The sequence below is a fragment of the Bos mutus genome, chromosome 4 (assembly GCF_027580195.1).
Source record: "Bos mutus isolate GX-2022 chromosome 4, NWIPB_WYAK_1.1, whole genome shotgun sequence".
NCBI classification, from domain to species: Eukaryota; Metazoa; Chordata; class Mammalia; order Artiodactyla; family Bovidae; genus Bos; species Bos mutus.
In genome coordinates this window covers 25,303,372-25,322,401 of record NC_091620.1, presented here as the reverse complement: position 1 = coordinate 25,322,401, position 19,030 = coordinate 25,303,372, and the positions used below count along the sequence as shown (strand labels likewise).

General features: G+C 41.5%; 1 protein-coding gene across 2 annotated transcripts; it reads right to left on the bottom strand.

Moving 5' to 3' along the window:
* Positions 1–1,173: 1,173 nt before the first annotated feature.
* Positions 1,174–17,448, bottom strand: ZC3HC1 (zinc finger C3HC-type containing 1). Of its 2 annotated transcripts, XR_011463953.1 has the most exons (11): positions 17,066–17,448; positions 14,992–15,103; positions 11,367–11,517; positions 10,740–10,823; positions 7,991–8,118; positions 6,550–6,704; positions 5,328–5,571; positions 4,788–5,000; positions 4,113–4,319; positions 1,334–1,729; positions 1,174–1,192 (listed from the first exon to the last, which is right to left on the bottom strand). XR_011463953.1 is itself a non-coding variant. In XM_005905275.3 (10 exons), exons 1-10 carry the CDS (start codon positions 17,209–17,211, stop codon positions 1,661–1,663), a joined length of 1,509 nt encoding a protein of 502 aa, XP_005905337.1. In that variant the 5' UTR covers positions 17,212–17,448; the 3' UTR covers positions 1,299–1,660. The 2 variants fall into 2 exon arrangements, 1 of the variants encoding a protein (XP_005905337.1); XM_005905275.3 differs by lacking the exon at positions 1,174–1,192 and having other exon boundaries at positions 1,299–1,729.
* Positions 17,449–19,030: the final 1,582 nt, after the last annotated feature.

The window sequence follows — 19,030 nt, the reverse complement described above, 5'->3', positions numbered from 1 at the left end:
AAATCCCACAAAGCCAAAAATAGTATGGAACTCTATTTTAAAGAAGAGTAAAAATCTTTTTTTGGTGGGAGGTATGAATTAAAATTATAATATAAAGACTCAAAAGAAATACCCACATTATTATAATCTGAAACTTAGGCTTGTAGTCCATTTGAATACCTTGTGTTAATGTCTCAACACTATTCCTTAAGAAATTGTGACCTAGAGGCGATGAGCTTCTAGTGAGCAGACTTCTACAGTCACTAGTCAGCAGATGGCTTCCCATCCTAGGCCAGAAGTCTCATTACTAGAACATTACAAAGTTACCTGTTAACCAAACTCTAAGGGGACCATGGAGAATGAACAGTCAAGCCATTCATCAGTGCCAAAGGCAAAGGAGTGCCCCTAGAAAAATAACTTGGAAGCAACCTCTACCAGTCTTACCCACTGATGGAAGCTTAAGAGCAAATTCAACGCTATGTACCCTCTTTGAAAGTCAGGATTGAAAAAAATAACAGATTTAAAATCTAACATACATGAAAAAAAGGGGGCTGTCCTTTAGACTAAAGAGATTTATGCAATCCATTATTTTTTGAATTGGATACTGCTATGGACAAATCAAATGTAAAGGACATTTTGGGAACAACTGGGAATTTTGTATATGGACTGAGTATTAGATGATATTAAGGGTTTATTTTGTTGGGTGCAATACATAGAAAAAAATTTTTTATTTTAGAGATATAAAGTTTAGCATGGGTGGAGTATTATATTACATACTATGTTCCTAGAATACTTCAATATAAAAGAAGTGAGTTATAAAACCAACCTACTGCAGCTACTAAAAGAAAATATGACATTTGGCAGAATACCTAGTTTCCTTCATGGTTGCTCTCTCGGTGGGTAGTCTCTTTAGTTGGGGCAGGTCAGGGTCAACTTCTCCACCCTGGAGACAACTCCCCACCAGCAGTGAAAGAGCCCTGGGGAGCCCCACGCAGGGAGCCTTGCATGGAGGAGGTCTTTTGAAGAGCCTTCCTCCCTTCGGCATCTCTCATTCTTGTTATTATCAAGTGAAGGGAGAAAGCCATGAGCTTACCATTCACTATAACGCATCAGGAGGTCTGGTGATGCAGGAAACAATGTCTTGTCTCTGTTCAGGAATACCTCTTTGACTAGAACCACAGATAAACTCCAGGCTTTGCAGCCAATCTGAAAACTAAAATTTTGGCTTTGTTTACTGCTCCACTGTAGTAGTTTTCTCAGTCTCAGCTTCCTTTATATCAGCCCATTAGACAAGGAGGAAAATAGTTCTCCAACTGTAAGAATCTTAACAAATGTTTTATTAACACACACTTACATATTCCTGGGACATAAGAGTCTTCAAAACACTGCCCCGACCTCAGACATGAAACCCGCTCAAGGCTGGGGTCCTCTCTGGAGTTCTGGAATCGTGCACTCCTTTGCTAGAGCCAGGCTCGCCCCGCCTCTCCTGCCCGCATCCCTGTGCTGCAAACAGATTTCCTCCTGTCAGATGCAGGTGGTGACACACGTCCGCAAGGGCAGGGGCTCCTCGTGATTAAACCAGAATGGAGAAAACGTTAGCATCAGCTGCTCAAAAAGGAATTTAGGCTTTATTTTTCAAAGCCACTCATTCCACTTCTCTGCAGGAAGGGCTGGGATATCTTCAGGATGAGCACAGAGATTCCCACTGCCGGAATATTCGGAATACCTTCCTTGATTTCTCAGAGAGACTCTGTAGATAGAAAAGTTCATTATTAGAGATTAAATTCCTTTACAGAGACAAAGGGTAATAGCTTTAAGATGTGGTCTGTAAATTTCTCCCACGATGATCTAGATATGTCTAGGAGTAAATAAAACAAGTTAATTGTATACAGTGCTATACACAAAGTGAAAGTGAAAATCGCTCAGTCATGTCTGACTCTTTGCGACCCCATGCACTATACAGTCCACGGAATTCTCTAGGCCAGAATATCGGAGTGGGTAGCCTTTCCCTTCTCCAAGGGATCTTCCCAATCCAGGGGTCAAACCCAGGTCTCCCGCATTCAAAGAGGATTCTTTACCAGCTTAGCCACAAGGAAAGCCCAAGAATACTGGATTGGGTAGCTAAAAGCTGGACTAAGAATCAAACAGCTTGAGTCTGCTGTGATACCACTGCTAACACACTCGGCGCTTCAACAATACGGCTTATGTCCTCCTCCAAGCATCCGCATGTGTCCTCATCTTTGTATGAGAGAGAGCATGACACGTGTGACCCGCCATCAGTGTAGCACCACACACTTTGCACTGACTTCTCATCTGTGATGCTGAACTGGCCCTGTGAACAAGGATTCATATTCATAAGATGCCTAGCTGGTACTCATGGAATAATCTAAGGTTGAGGAATGAAACAAAGTTAAATGACTCTGAAGAGTTTAAGCTATGACCTTGGCCTTCTCAGTTTCCTGTTTTCGCCAGCAGAGCTAATAATAGGAAGAATCTCACTGCCACTTGATCATGCCTGCGAAGTGATCTGAGATTCTGAGAAATGGTGTTACAGGGAGACAAAACAGTTCACTGAAAGATAAAAGTTCTCAGGGAAGCAGAACACTTGGTTCCCTCTGCCTTGGAGAGTCACAGATGAGCACAGGGTCTCGGTGAGAGCACAAACACATCTAACAAGATAACCCACAAAGTTCCCTCCAACGTCTGACAGAAGATGACATTTTCACTGTTTCCTTATCCTCTTTGTGGCTGAATGTCTTAATAAAGCTCTAGGAGGGCAAAGTTTGAACTCTTACTCGTGACTGAGGGCAATTTAGTTAATACAGTGACAAAATTGAAAGAAATTTAAGTTGGAAAACAGTGTAAACTTTTTTCTAGCTTCAAGATCCTTTACAGGAGAGCCTCTTAAATTTTATAATTCCCAGTCACACAACAGCTGTGGGGAATCTTAACAGACAAGTTGCCAAAACAGACCTTCAAACTCCTGGAACTCAGGGCCACTTATGAGGCCAAATTTTCCCACTACCAAAAAAAAAAAAAGCCCCGTGGGGTTTCCAGTTAGCGTAACAGTGACAGAGGGGAGTTAATTAGAACTGCCATACATTTTTTCATGAGGATCCAGGCAAAAGAACTCATGCAAAGACAGACCTAATCTCTCCCATTTGCAAGGTGGGCCAAAACATTTGTCTTCAGATTGCTTTATGTATTTCCAAGGTTTTAAACTGGAAAAATGCAGGGTTTTTAATTTTTTTTGGCAAAAACTTGGAAAACCATCACCTGCATATTTACTAAGGGTATGAATGTACATTCTTGAGCTTTTAGCATCACAGCAGCTCCCTCCAGTGGAATCCTATAACCCTACAAAACCATGAATCTGGGAATGCTTCTGATAAACAGCTGCTGGCAAGTATTATTTTACTTTGTCCTTGGAGGGAACAGAAGTCAGAAATTACTATATTTGTATCAAGCAGGTGACATGGCAAATTTGGAAATGAGCCAGCAAAGGAAAGAGAATGCAGTTTTAATGATTCCTTAATGCCCACCGTCCTCTCGCTTCCATATTTGGCATAGAGCAAATGCTTGAGTTGCTTTCTCAGCTTTCGTGACTGGTTTGCTTTTACCCACAAGCGGAACCAGCAGCAGTCATTTGTGTGATGGCAGCTGAGGGTCGGTACACAAGCCTGGGGCCTCGGAACACAGGCAAAGCAAGGTGCCCGCCATGAGGAATGAAGTTGTGCTCATGGTAGCAGAGCACAGAGCTCCGTGCAGACAGCTACGTTAACGGGCCAGGGCTCCAAGTCCAAGAGACAGCAACTCAGGTGGAAAAAGCAGCTGCTCTGCAACACGAGGCTGGAGCAGCGGCCTGTTACCTCTTGCTGTTTCTCTCTCTCTTTTCTACTTCGAGTCATCTAAGTAGAAAAGACAAAGTATTTATCAGAATTTGGTGGAATGCCAAATGCTAAACTGCAGAAACACTGAACCAGTCCCGTGTTTGTTCTCTGGGATGAACCCAGACTGAGTCCATCTTGACTTGCGAAAACTGAGGGCAGGCAGGGTGCTAATTATAGGAACAGCCTCTTCTCATCTCATAAACAGCAAGCGCTGCACATGATCAGGGCAACGGCTTATCTCACCATGGAGTCGGTTTCAGCGGGCTGGTTAGACTGTTTGTGGGCCAAGAGGATGTTCAGCACTGCCTTCCAGCCTGGCTCTGCCGGAGTGCTGGCATCCACCTCCGTGCCACCATTCTCCTTGGTTTCTTTGCCGAGTGTGATGTTCACCCAAGGGCACCAGTCTCTATGCTGAGACGTGGGATCAAAGAAGCTTCGGGAAGAGGCGTCCTGAGGAAGGAGGCAGAGCAGTCAGTGTTAAAGAAGGGCAGACACTGTGTAAGTTCAGGGAGGCGCTGCTCTAAGTCATAAAATTCAGAATCTCATGACGCTCACATTTCTAGTTTTATGTTCTTCTTTAAACTCTGCCCATCTACTTCCCTCTCATTTTAAAAATCCCTTCACTCCCTTTGTGTTAAACTACAACTTATCAGGTCTGTTCCCCTTTCTCACTACTGTCCCTTGGGCTAGACAAATTTATCATGTCTCCAGTAGCCATCCCAAAGAAACAAAAGGCAAAACCCTTAATTTCTTTTCCCCTCTCTAGTCACCCAACTGTCCCATCTTTAAACTTATTCCCACAGCCTCCTACAGCCGCAGGACCAGGCTCGGCTCGCGCCTGCTTCTCCACGCTGTATACACGGTGAGGGCTCGCATGCGGCCGTGCTCAGGGACCTCCAAGCATGCAGGTGGGCTCACCAAGCTGCTGGAGGAGCAGAGGCGAGCCCGTTTGGCTTTTCGAAGAGGACTAGATGGCACTTCCAGGCCGGCGCTGTCTCCTGTTCCCATACTGCGGGTCACTGGGCGGGTTCTGGTGGCAGGGCTAGCAGCCTCCAGCTCTGGACGGTCCACAGGACTGGAGGAGTCCCCACTCCGAGTTCTGGAGACGATGGGACCTGGGCTCTTTTCAGCCTGAAGGAAAGGGGAGATGTTGGACAATGAAATTAATGACTATGGTCAGGAGAAATATTTCTAGAAGTATGTGAAAGCTAACATTTATTTTTAACATTTTAAAAACTATAAAATTTAGTTTCTGAACTATGTAACCGAACTCTTCAAAGAATAACAGATTTCCATACACAATAATGAATTTAGCATCTCCAGTGCAACTAATGAATAAAACCATTCTATGGTATTCTGATCAATTAATCTAAGTTAATATCCAATTTTTCATCAACATTTTTGGTAAGAATGATGTTTTTAAAAAGTCCACCCCAAACAAGCCAAAGGAGTCTATACCTGCTCTGAGCCTGGGGAAAAGATGGTATCCTGGCTCCGAGTCACCATCCTGCGAGGAGACTCGGGCACCAGAGGGGAGCGCTCTGGCCGGCCCTCAGATCCCGGGACGGGGGAAGGGGTCAGGCCCAAGGAAGCATCCAGGTCGGTCATGGACGACTCGATCTGCTGAAAGCCCCAGAGCCCCACCTTCCTCATACACTGTGAACAAGTTATCAGGGAGAGCTGCATGGGTTCCAACAAAGAACTATGTGAGAAAAGAAAAGAGAGTGGGTTTCCTCAGAAGGTAACACTGCCAAGGGACTAAGCATGATGATTTGTGAGTATGCTCCATCTCATCAAACAAATCTCTGGGCGGTCCAATGGCCTGGGGACCACCTCCTCTCAGGGCCCCTATCCTCCAATCTCAGCACCTAACTTCATCACCTGTTATGAATTTCCTATAGGAAGATCTAGGGGTCTTAGTGTGCCATCTATGGCAAGATTATTTTAAAGATGAAAGTGTTAAGTCACTCAGTTGTGTCCGACTCTCTGTGATGCCATGGATTGTAACCTGCCAGGATCCTCTGTCCATGGGATTCTCCAGGCAAGAATACTGGAATGGGTAGGCATTCCCTTCTCCACGGGATCTTCCCGACCCAGGGATCAAATCCAGATCTCCTGTGTTACAGGCAGATTGTTTACTGTCTGAACCACCAGGGAAGCCCCATTTTAAAGATATGTTTTATAAATTTCTCATGTCCCTTTTAAAAGTTTTTCCCTATAAAAGAATAGTCCTTAATGTACCAAAGAAAGCATATTTAAAGTAAATCAAAATTGGTCTGACAGTCTTGTCTCAGAAGGATTCTGTGCCAAACTGAGCAGCTGGAATGGAAACACCAAGTTGGGGCCTAGAGGATTCAGCTGGTGCTTCCTTGGTAGATTTCATCAATTAAACTGATTTTTCCTTTCTAAAACTGGAAAGGAGCTTCACTGTTTACAGGAACACAAATTTCCTACTGGGAAGTGACAGTAAAAGAAACAAAGTTCAGGTGTGTTCACGAATTCCTGAGTTCTCATTCTGGTTTGGTTGCTAATTCTTACTATCCCTCTTCCACCCACTTAGGTTTTCTCTGTCACTGCCTTTCTCACACAAATACCACGTGATCTACAAATGTTAAGAGTAACTGATATACATGGGTATATAGTGTCATCACGGTTTATGTCCCCAGGCACATTCGCTAACCTACACGCCCAGCCACACACAGAGAGAATACAGGCAGTGACGTGCACTTGGATGTCTGAGCCTAATTTGGTTGCAGTTTTTCTCTCATCAGTCCGGTGATCAAGTTCATCTTCAAGCAGGTGCAGGAGAAGACTGATCTTGTCTTCTGTCAAGCACTACAAAGGAACCAACATGAAAGACTTACACAAATTTCAACCACCATGAACAGAAGCCATAGATAATGATGCATCTAGATGGTACAAGGCAAAAGTCATGGAAAAAATGATAAACACAAAGACAATTCTCTTCACTCAGGTAGACTTACTTCTAGCAGAGGCTAAGGTATCCACAGGCACTTCGTGACCTGCCCGGGGTCTGCTGTGAGAAAGGGAACAGTTTTCCTGGAACTACCTCATCTTTTCTTAGTACCAACTTGCTTTCAAATTACCAACTCCATATTTTCTCTGAAATCTGTAAACCAAGTAACGACTACCACTTATATCTTGCCCTGACACTGAATTTACTTTATTTTTGGATGTGCTGGGCCTTTGTTGCTTCCTGGGCTTCTCTCTAGTTGCGGTGTGCCGGCTGCTCACTGCAGTGGCTTCTCTTGATGTGGAGCACGGGCTCCATGGCATGTGGGCTTCAGTTGTTAAAGCATGTAGGCTCACGATAGTTGTGGCTCCTGGGTTCTACAGCATAGGCTCAATAGTTGTGGCACGTGGGCTTAACTATTGCACGTCAAGTGGGATCTTCCTGGACCATGGATCAAACCTGTATTTCTTGCATTAGCAGGTGGATTCTTTCTCTCTGAGCCACCAAGGAAGCCCTGAATTTGCTTTTGACACAACAGAAGAGCTTGCCAGAATCTTTACTTTTGTTCCAAGAATAATACAGAACCATGACACAGTGAATAAAATTTGCCTTGGCTAGGGACAAATGGACATTTATAACAGGCATCAGATGTTTATAGTCTGATGCTAAAATACGTAACAGCTTCTCAATTGAAGAAGCAAAATAATAGCTTCTATTTCCTTAAAGTCTGTCTTGATAGAATAATCACACGATGACAAACGGGACAGTAAATGTTCAAAGTACAGATGGGCCAAAGCATTTCAAAATTTCTGTTTACAAGGGAGAAGGGAGTTTATAACTTTTCTAACACTTTCCTTGGAAAATGGTATGCAATAAGCCATATGAAGCCACATTTCAGTATCTTCTGTTAAGTAACAAATTGAGATAAAATTGAATTTATGCCACTTAGAGCATCATATCTAAAAGTGTAAATAGAACTCATTTATTTAAACCCTCAAGTCACCTTTCCAGTAGAGATTGGAAAAGGTCAGCTGAGAGACAAACAAGTAGTTCTCTTCTTAGCTATCTTCATCCTCTGGTCATTAAAAGAAATGCTTCATGCTGGTGACAACTGAAGGCCACTGTATGCTAGCCAAGAAAAACTCACCATAGTTTTTAAGTCCTCTGGCCTCAAGGAAGGAAGCTGGAGGTCCAAGTGACAAAGGCTTTGAAAACGATCTAGGAATTCACTAACAAGAACAGTGGGCTCATCCAATGGCAACATTCCAAATCGATCTGTGGAAATAGTAAACTGAAGATATACTGGTGCAAATTACTTTTAAGAAGAAAGCATGCATAGAGCAGCAGGGGAAATGTAAAATGGATGATATTTGATGATATTAAGAAATTACCGATTTTTTTTGGATAGGGCTGGGATGATACTTTTGTGATTGTTTTATTTTTTGGCTGCACTGTGGGGCATGCAGGATCTTAGTTCCCTGACCAGGGATTGAACCTGTACCCTCTGCATTGGGAGTGTGGAGTCTTAACCAATGGACCACCAGGGAAGTCCCTGTGATTATATTTAGAAAGCAGAGTCTCAGGAAAGGTTTATCAGAAGTAGTCAGGTCTTAGCTGAACTGGAAAGACCAACAACAATGTGTAAAAGTAAAGCCCTAAGGGACAGCACGTGTGGGGAATTTTAAATAGTTTCTCAGACTTGGAACACACTATTCCTGTGGGGAGCTGAGTCGAAGAGAAGGTTAAAGTATAGACAGCAGTCAGGCCATAATTTTATTAATGTATGTTGATGAGAAACTACTGGAAGATTTTTTTAAAGGAAAAATATATAGAATATATGCACTAGTTTAGAGACTAAGGGGTTAGCCTAGATGCAAAGAAATAAGCTTAGCAGACAGTGGGGTGATCTGAAGTAGTAATCCCTCTAAGATATCAGTGGCACAAGGATGGAGAGAAGGAGCATCCATGTGGAATGAAGGAAAATGAACAGAGGCCTGTGGGACCTGATCAAGCACACCAACAGCTGCATAATGGGAGACCCAGAAGGGGCAGGAACAATATTTGAAGAAATATGATCTGAAAACTTCCCAAATTTGATTAAAAACATTAATCTGTACATCCAAAAGCTCAAAATCTGTGTAAGCAGAGAAAGAGCCACTATGCTAGAGTAAGTAGGAAGTGTACCAAGAATGAAAGCTTGATTAACACCTGTGATGACATGTAACTTGGTGAAAAGGGTGTTCAAGTTACAGTCACACACAACAATAATGTAGAAAGAGGGTCTGACAGGAGGTTCTAAAATGAATAAGCCAGTGTTCCCAAAGGGAGAATCAACTAGATAAACACTATTCCTCAGCTCTCAGATTAACATTTTAGATGGTTCTACCAACTATAAAGCTTCAAGCCTGCTACATATGCCAACATGGATTAATTTCAAAAAAGCTGACTCCCCCTATGAAGGATAGGTTGTAGAATATATACAGAATGATAACATTTATAGAAAAATGTAAAACAAATAAATAGTACCATATACACTGCCTCTAGATACTTGAAAATGTTGTAGATACAGAAACCATGTAACAAATCATGGTCACTAAATTCACGATAGTAATTATTGCAGGACAGGGAGGCAGGGAATGAGGCTGGGGAGGACTACACAGCTGTATTTGTAATTCTTCCTGATCAACAGAAAGAATGCAAGGTGGGTGTTTACAAGGGTAGCAAAATGTAGTAATTGGTGAGGTTGAGTGGTAGATACAGAGATGCTTCTTATATTACTATTTACATTTTTTTAATACTTGAAACACTAAAATTTTAGAAATTACTTAAAAAGTTAAAAATAAAACAGAGACACTTTCTATGGGTCCAAAGAGTTTTGTCTCTGGTCTTGGTGAGTCCCCCAGAAGGCTGTGCTCTTGAGGCTTTACTCAACAATATGCCTCCGAGACCAGCAAAATATAAACAAGTACCACTTGAGACTACATTTCGGGCTCCCTTGTTTTGAAGAGCTTTATGCACACATGAGTGGTTTCTGATTCAAGAGAAAGGGCGTACTGCCATAGCTCTTCCACGGGAAGCTCGAGAGGAGCCTGCACCTGGCCTCTCCATACTCCTTACGGCGGGGGAGTCCTTGGCTGTGATAGCCTTTGTTGTTGTTGTTTGGTCACTAAGTCATGTCCGACTCTTTTGTGACCCATGGACTGTAGCCTGCCAGATTCCTCTGTTCATGGGATTTTTCCAGGCAAGAATATGGGAGTGAGTTGCCATTTCCTCCTCCGGGGGATCTTCCCAACCCAGGGCTCGTCTCTGGAGTCTCCTGTATGCAGGTGGGTTCTTTACCGCTGGGCCACCTGAGAAGCCCCTGTGATACCTTCACTTCAGTGCTACTGATACATTGTGCTGTTTTACTGTCATAAACTGGAGATTTGTAATCACTCTCATGTGCAGTCCTGTGAGTCTTCCTTAGCAAATGAACCTGTTATCTGCCACCATTAATGCCATTAGTGTACCAGGAGGCCTGGGTAGAACATGGGGCTGGTTTGCTACGTAAGAAAGGCAGAGTTTGAAATCAGATAAAACCACTGTTATGGCTCCTCACTAGTTGGTTTTAAGATTTCTGATTCTCAGTTTCCTTACCTAAGAATCAGATTGATAATATCTACCTCCCAGGGCCCCTGCAAGGATTAAACAGGATAACGTAGGCATAGTTTAATCTCTGTCATGTCAAATGCATTTAATAATGACGTAAGAATAAATTAATGTCAGTGCTTCTTGTAAAGCACAAATAGAAAGGAGGAAAGAGAAACTTCAAAGACTAGATTTTTACAAAGAAATAGACAATACTAGAAATGCAATGACCAAAGAGATGATAATGGGGAAATGCTGGGAATAAGTACCTGGAGAGGGGCTGTCTGGCCAGAAACAGAACTTCTCATGGGCAGTACATAAGGCTTTCTTCAGCTCAGCACATCGCTCCTTATCTGAAACCCATACAGGTAACAATGCCTTAAAAAACACTATCACAGATTCAAAATCCAATGGCCAAGAGCTTTTAAGAGTATAGATACAACTAAAAATAAAAATAACTAAGGCAATTTTTAAAGATATGAAATATTAGTAACTGCATCATCTTAATATTTGTCACAAGTTTTAAATCAAGATTCTAAGACCAGTTAACAAGGAGCTATTATGTATCTTTATAAGGCAGATCATTAAAAAATGTGAGCCTTCATTAATGCCCTGTGTTTCTGAGCCTAAAGTATAAATTTCAGAATCCTAACATAAACATACTGCTGCTAGTTTCCCAGAATGCGTACAGACAGGTTCACTCTAAAGTAGCTGAGCTTTAAAAAAAAAAGTAATGACTGAAGCTAATAATTAAGGTGAAGAAAATCACAAATTTACCTTGTTATATATAGAAGGATACATTCTTTGATCAAACACAAGTGGCTAGTCTTTTCAGAAAAGCTAGCATAGATATCTTTTGAACTTGGAGAAAAACGTAATTTGTACTTTATACTTACATCTGTCAAAATCAAAAGCTGGTTGTAAAGTGGCACAGAGGAAAGCCTGACAGCTGGAGCACTTCAGCATATCACATTCAACTGTGACCCAGCCGTATTTTGCACAGACCAGTGGAGACAGCTCAGAGGGCTTGCCTGCCCATTTCAGAGAGTATTCATGTTAAGAAAAACATGACTACATTAAAATGAGTAAGTCAGAAATGAAAACTTTAATTCACTCTTAGTATAGTTAGGAATAAACACATTCAGAGGGAGTTGTGGGATGGAGTCGGAGAAGGCAATGGCACCCCACTCCAGTACTCTTGCCTGGAGAATCCCATGGATGGAGGAGCCTGGTAGGCTGCAGTCCATGGGGTCGCTAAGAGTCGGACCGACTGAGTGACTTCACTTTCACTTTTCACTTTCACGCACTGGAGAAGGAAATGGCAACCCACTCCAGTGTTCTTGCCTGGAGAATCCCAGGGACAGGGGAGCCTGGTGGGCTGCCGTCTATGGGGTCACACAGAGTCGGAGGCGACTGAAGCAACTTAGCAGCAGCAGCAGCAGCCTTGGTGGTCTAGTGTTTGGGAGTCCATCTGCCAATGATGGAGACACAGGTTTGACCCCTGGTCCAAGAAGATCTCACATGCTATAGAGCAACTAAGCCCGAGGTCCACAACTACTGAAGCCTGAGTACCCAAGAGCCCGTGCTCTGCAACGGAAGCCACCACAATGACAAGCCTGTGCACTGCAACGAAGAGTAGCCCCTGCTTGCTACAACTAGAGAAAACCTGCATACGGCAATGAAGACCCACTGCAGCCATAAATAAATACAATAAAATAAAAAAATTCTAAGGATTTGAAAACACTAGTGAAAGTACCCGAATTTGCCTGAGCAACAGGGGATGGTGAAGGTCAAACAACAGAAATATTTATCACTCCTCTGTACTGCTGCTTTTACCTTCTGAAGAATAAAGTCAGTAAAATTAAAAATATTCATTATTCATCCCTGCCCTAAATTTGACTGTTATATATTAATGTGTGTAGGTGGTATGTGTGTTTTAAATAGGCCGAGAGCATTAAGAGCATCTACAGTATGGGAAAAATAAAATCATTTATTGATCTTTAACATTCAACACTCGGTTTTTTCTGTTTACCTACAGAGCTCTTGTTTTACAGAGCACACACACACAAAAAGGAGAAAACATGAAAGTTGCAGGAAAGTTCTGTATTTTTACAAGGGATATTGGAAATTGAAAACATTTTAATAGCAGCAAAAGGACTGAAGGCTAGAAATAGAATCTAGATATAAATGTTAAAGGAGTTTGAATTCTGTAGAATAAAAGAAGGAAACAACAAAATTCTGTGAAGCAATTATCCTTCAATTAAAAACTAAATAAATTTTTTTTAAAAAGTCAGAGAATCACTTAACTAGCTTAGGTCAAATAAATAATTATCATATCAAAGTGGCAATCAAATTAAATTCACTGAGAACAAAAAATAACAAAATGAAATAATTTTTAAATGCTGTATCAATATTAGGAATTAATCCAAGGAACAGCAGTACAAGGATGGTTAAAATACTTTCTCCTTCCTGAACAATTTAGTCCTAAAGCCACCAGGGGGTGCAAGGCAGAGGAATAAGCCAGGAGGGTGAGGGAGACAGCTCAGGGCAAGGCATCAAAGCCGAAGTAAAGAGGGAGTCCCCATAGAGGGGGAAGTTGGAGCACCCTGGGGTGCTGTAGCCAAGCCGCCCACTCACCAAATCAGGGGCACCTGGAATTTCAAAATATATAATAATAGTAATGGATTAAAATCCATTGAATAAAAAAGGAAATCAGAGACCAAGCTACTACAAACAAGTAAGTTACATACAGTTTGATAAGGAATTATATTTACGTAGTTTCAAAGCACATTCCCACAAAACAGCTTAATTACAAAGGAGGAAAAAGTTATTTTACAACAGTAAACACCCACTTAATCAACTGATCAGAATGATCATCCAGGTAAAGGGGCATATCAAAAGCATGTGCCACCTGACAGGATGCAATGAGAACACAGCATCACAACTTGCGTCTCATCATAACCAAACATCAGACAAATGCAAACTGAGATACGCTCTATAAAATAACTGGCCTATCATCTTCAAAAGTATCAAGGTCATGAAATTCAAAGAAAAACTGAAGATTTTAACTGGATCTTCTTAAGAAGGTTATGATGACAACTGATGGAATGATTATGATGTGAGGGTTAGACGGTGGTAATTTATTATGTGAATTTCCCAATTTTGATGATTTCATTGTGGTTATGTAAAAGAAAGTCATTGTTTGTGGGAAATATTTGGGAGTCATGAGGTGTCACTTTGGCAACTTACTTTCAAGTACTCAAAAGAAGGTTCTTTATAACCTGTACAACTTTTCTATTAAGTCTGTAATTGCTTTTAAATTAAAAACAGTCTAGCAAATAGGAGAAGGCAATGGCACCCCACTCCAGTACTCTTGCCTGGAAAATCCCACGGACAGAGGAGCCTGGTAGGCTGCAGTCCATGGGGTCGAGAAGAGTCGGATACGACTGAGCGACTTCATTTTTATTTTTCACTTTCATGCACTGGAGACGGAAGCAGTAACCCACTCCAGTGTTCTTGCCTGGAGAAGCCCAGGGACGGTGGAGCCTGGTGGAAGGATGTCTATGGGGTCGCACAGAGTCAGACACGACTGAAGCAACTTAGCAGCAGCAGCAGCAAATAGAAAACAGCAAAAGTGATGTGATGTTGCTTGAGACTAGGTTATAAAAATAATCTAGCTTCTATCTTGCTCTCTCTTGCTTGCTCACTCTGACTGAAGTCTGCTGCCATGTTGTAAATATCCCTGTGAGAGGCCCATGTAGCTCCAGTCAAAAGCCAGTAAAGAACTGAAACCCTCAGTCCAATAGCCATGAAGAAATTAATCTTGCCAACAACATGAGTGAGCTTAGAAGTAGATCCTTTACTAGTCTAGCCCTGGCCAATACTTTGATGACAGTCTGAGAGAGGCCCTGAACCATACGACTCAGCTAAGCTGTACCTAGATTCCTGATCCACAGAAAACGTGAGATAATAAGTGTTTGTGGTTTTAAGCTACTAAGTCTGAGGATAATTTGTTGTGCAACCATGGATAACTTTCAGAGGAAAATCTTGAAAGAGACAGGAAATGTACTGTAGTCTAAAATAATATTAGGTTTGAGCACTAAGAGCCTTACACCATAATTCTGGTTCTACCAGTTACTAGCAAGTTGACCCTGGGTAAATCAAATAATCTACCTGAACTGTTTCCTCTTTGCAAAATGAGATTAAGAATACTTATTTTCATATGTTTAAGATGAAGCTCAAATATGATAATAAACATGAAAACACTATATACAATGTCAGTTATTATTCCTTTTTCTCTCAGGCTCTTAGTTTTCTCTTCTGTGAAAAAAAAAAAAAAGATTAGAAGCCAAATGTCCCTTAATATTTTATGATGTTAATTTTCCTAAAAAAAATTCTTACCAAGTTTAATTCTAAAAATTAAAACATCAGAGTAAGTGGTCTTATTCCTGGAAAAAAAAAAAAAAACCCAATAATTCAGCAGCAGGAGAACATGCAACTCACACGAACCTAAAAGGATATAGAATATGTTTCCACTCTGCTAAAGAAGGCTTCTTTGCTTGTAGATTCCAACGGAGGTTCTTCTGCTTGGGGTGATCCATTAACTGACTGGAATGTGGCAGATGTGTCCTTCCTAAAATAAAGAGGCAGAACTACTGGTAATCCTTTCAAGGCATCACTTTGCCTAAACATTTTGTATCTGGCTTCTCTGTACATCATAATATCAATCACACCACTCTAGATTTTAAACTTTCTAAATTTTACTTCTCTACTTAACATTTTCAGTAGTTTCACAGAATCCAAATTCTTTAGTCTGGCATTCAAATCTCTTTACAGTTTGGCCATAACTAAGTTTCAAGCAATTTCTACTTCCACCATGCTCTGCTAATCCTGTACTGGTAAACTGTTTTACCTCACTCTCTGGTCTCTGACAGCACTTTGCATAACTTTTGTAAACACAAAACAAGACTCAAGGCTTCTATCCATTATACAACTTGAACCACCTTTCAAATTCAACTCTTTTAACAAGCAGAAAATAAGTTTTTATATTTCTACCTAGATTGATACTTGATACCCACTTTTCCCCCAAAGGAACTAATTTGAAATTTTAAATCTAAGTAAAGATTTTTAGGCTATTTCATGAAAAAATGCAAGGAGAAAAAAACAGCAAAACAATTCTTTTATAATCAATGAAAGGCACTTCAGCAGAGCCTGGATAGGGTAAAGGGAAGAACTGTGTTACACAAAAGTAATTTTAATAAAAGTAAGATTACATCAGGCTGTCCCTGGTGGCTCAGCTGGTAAAGAATCCGTCTGCAATGTGGGAGACCTGGGTTCCACCAGTGGGTTGGGAAGATACGCTGGAGAAGGGAACTGCTACCCACTCCAATTGTCTGGCCTGGAGAATTCCATGGACTATACAGTCCATGGGGTCGCGAAGAGTGGGGCATGACTGAACGACTTTCACTTTCAAGATTACATCAATTACTATAACTCAAAAGTAATTTATTCTAAGAATCCTTCTGAGAGTCACAGAGAGCCTTAGGGAGGTTGGATCTTGGAAAAAATTCAGAGGATTCAGAAATCTGGATAGAAAAAAGTGACATTTATTTTAGTAACCTCTAACTCCTGGGTTTTCATTGGAAGGACTGATGCTAAAGCTGAAACTCCAATACTTTGGCCACCTCATGAGAAGAGTTGACTCATTGGAAAAGACTCTGATGCTGGGAGGGATTGAGGGCAGGAAGAGAAGGGGACGACAGAGGATGAGATGGCTGGATGGCATCACCGACTCGATGCACATGAGTTTGGGTGAACTCTGGGAGCTGGTGATGGACAAAGAGGCCTGGCGTGCTGCGATTCATGGGGTCGCAAAGAGTCGGACACGACTGAGCGACTGAACTGAACTGAAATGCAGCATTTCTTTCCATTATGAATGAAGATAATTTAAAAAAACACAGTAGCACCAGCAGTATCTGTAAACGTCACCATGGAAGTCACAGATATTTTGTCACCACATTATGGTTATTGCGTATGTTCTGAAATACCATTTATGCTTAACACTACCTCAAAATTACAGTAGACAACATATCTACTACTAATAATTAAGCGTTTTACTAATGAAGCGTTTTACTGCATCACTTTTTTAATCTTTTACTTCCTTACTTTGCATTCCAAAGTAAGTGGTATCCTTTATAATCCTATGTATTTACTTCATGTATTGAAAAATATAACTTTCTGAGGTGTTCATAAACTTTACCAGGCCGCCAAAAGTGTCTAAGACTTTAAAAAGGTTAAGAAGTCCAACCAAAAGGAATCGGGTGCGCATTTTTAGTTAGCGGTCCTTTTTTTTCCTCCCGCCCCGCTTAAAAAAAAGAAAAAATCTGCTTAAGGCAAAATTGCGCCCGCGGTGTGGGATCCAGTATCTCCTGAGTAGAAGATTAAAGGCGACAAGGCGAAGTAATCCCAGTCTCTTCAAGACCCGGGTCGAAGCCACCCCCACCGCCTGAGTTACAGACCCAGGTATCTATCCCCTCTGCTCCGAGTCCCCCAAACCCTCTTCAATTTGCCGTCGCCAGACACAGGCTGCACTCACGCTTCGGCGCCTCCCTCTTCTGGGGCAATTCCCTCATCTATCAGCTGCCGGACTTTTTGGGGAGTCCCTTCTGGAGAGCGAACAACCGCACTCCAATTCTTTTCGACCCCCGCAGTAAAGGCAGTCCCCTCACTGGGCGCCGCCATCTTGGTCCGTGACCGAGTTACTTCCCCGCGGGTGTGAAGGCTCAGGAACTTCCGTTCTGGGCGGTTAAGATCGTTCTTTGGCTTCCCGCTTGTTAGCCCGAGAGACCTGTGGGGCCTCACCGCGGGGCCCAGCGCTTCTTGGCCACGTTAGAAGGAAGCAAATTCTCGTTTTAGAGCGAGCTAGGGACTTCTCTGGAGGTCCAGTGGTTAGGACTCCGCGTTTCCATTGAAGGGGCGGGTTCAGATCCCCGGTCGCAGGAACTAAGATCCCGCGTGATGTGCAGCGTGGTCCCCCTCCCAACCCGCCCCCCCAAAAAAAAACCACAACGAGATAGACCCTCGCGGGAGGGCTCTGGTTAAATACGAAGTTTAATCGTTTCTTTTAGGTACGAGCATATCTGGGTTGATAGGTTTTTAGAGCGCTGTCTCTCCGAGTTCAGCAGGGGTGAGGTGCTCGATTTAGTCTTAAGGTAATTAACTGATAAGGTTTAAAAGTTTTAACTCATAAGTTTAAAAAGGTTTAACTCAAGGTTTAAAATATTTAACTCAAAAGGTTTAAAGTTGTATCTTTTTACATGTGGCAGAATGGCGACTTGAGAGTAAATAATTTCGAATTCTTCTTAGAAACAGTGTTATGGGTGGATTTAGAAGTTTCCAGTATTTGCCATCATTGAACACTTCTTCCCTGCTTTGTCCAAAAAATATTTAATGAGGGTGTTCTACTGACGCTGTGCTCAGCGATGGCAATGACAGCAGTGAATAAAAGAGACATAGTTCTTAGTGGAGTTAGACATTAAAAAAAAAAGTTTTCGTGAACTTTTGAAATTAAAAGTGCTTCAAAGAAATACCAAGGGTATAAAGGACCTAATTCAGTCTGCAGATTCTCCTGAGAGCATCAGTGCCGGAATTAAAATAGATGAGATGGTGGAAAAGAGAAATACACAGACTCTTAAGAGGAAAAAAAAGACTGATATGAGTGAGCAATAGGCAAAGTTGAAAGTGGAACCACTCCGACCCTTCTAGCTCACTTTCTGTGGGCTCCTAACGCCAATAATGTTTCCACCCACCAGGACTTTTACCTATGGCTCTAACTCTTTCCACTGATCCTAACTAACTCCACCACCTGTCGTATTTCTTCTCTTCTTAGCCAACTTTAGTTCATTGCCAATCATTATTATCATTCCTTTGCAAAATTTGAATGTGGACTGATAGTTAATATTAAAAACTTATTGCTCCTTTTATATGTGATAGTAGCATTGTGATTTATGGTTTTTAAAAGTCCTTAGGTACATTTTGAGATATTTAGGGATGAACTAGAATGATGTCTGGAATTTACTTTAAAATTCTGGATGAAAAGAAAATGTAAGAATAGATGAAAAAAGATGGCAAAAGTTTTTTTCAAAATGCTTTGAATTGTTGGCTTTGGGTGATAGATGAGGGCTTATTATTCTTTATATTATTGGGTATTTTTGACAATGTCATAATAAAAAGCAAAATATATAAGCTAAAAAGCATACATTCTCTTGAATGTACTCTCAATTTCTTTGAACCTTTCTTGATTTGTAGTTCTCATTTGGCAAAACCTCAATCACAATAGAATTCAGTGTTCCACCACTCTGCTCTTGAACCCTGTTAGCTGAATATGGTTAAAGAAAAATGAATGACATGCTGATTTGTCTCTCTTTATTTTCGACCTCAAGTGGGCCCTTAATTTTTCCCAGTAATCATACTACATTTCCCTAGTGTACCTCCTCTCCTGCCTTCATAGGTGACTTTCACATCTCTTCGAATCCATCCTCCCTGTCTGCTAATGTCCTTG

Bases quoted from the DNA above. Each gene is read 5' to 3' on its own strand.
- ZC3HC1 (XM_005905275.3), bottom strand. From the start codon at position 17,211: ATGGCGGCGCCCAGTGAGGGGACTGCCTTTACTGCGGGGGTCGAAAAG. The intron at 8,119-10,739 runs GTACTTATTCCC...CTATTTCCACAG, and splicing joins GCCAGACAGCCCCTCTCCAG to ATCGATTTGGAATGTTGCCA. The intron at 5,001-5,327 runs GTATAGACTCCT...CCTTTCCTTCAG, and splicing joins TTTCCCCAGGCTCAGAGCAG to GCTGAAAAGAGCCCAGGTCC.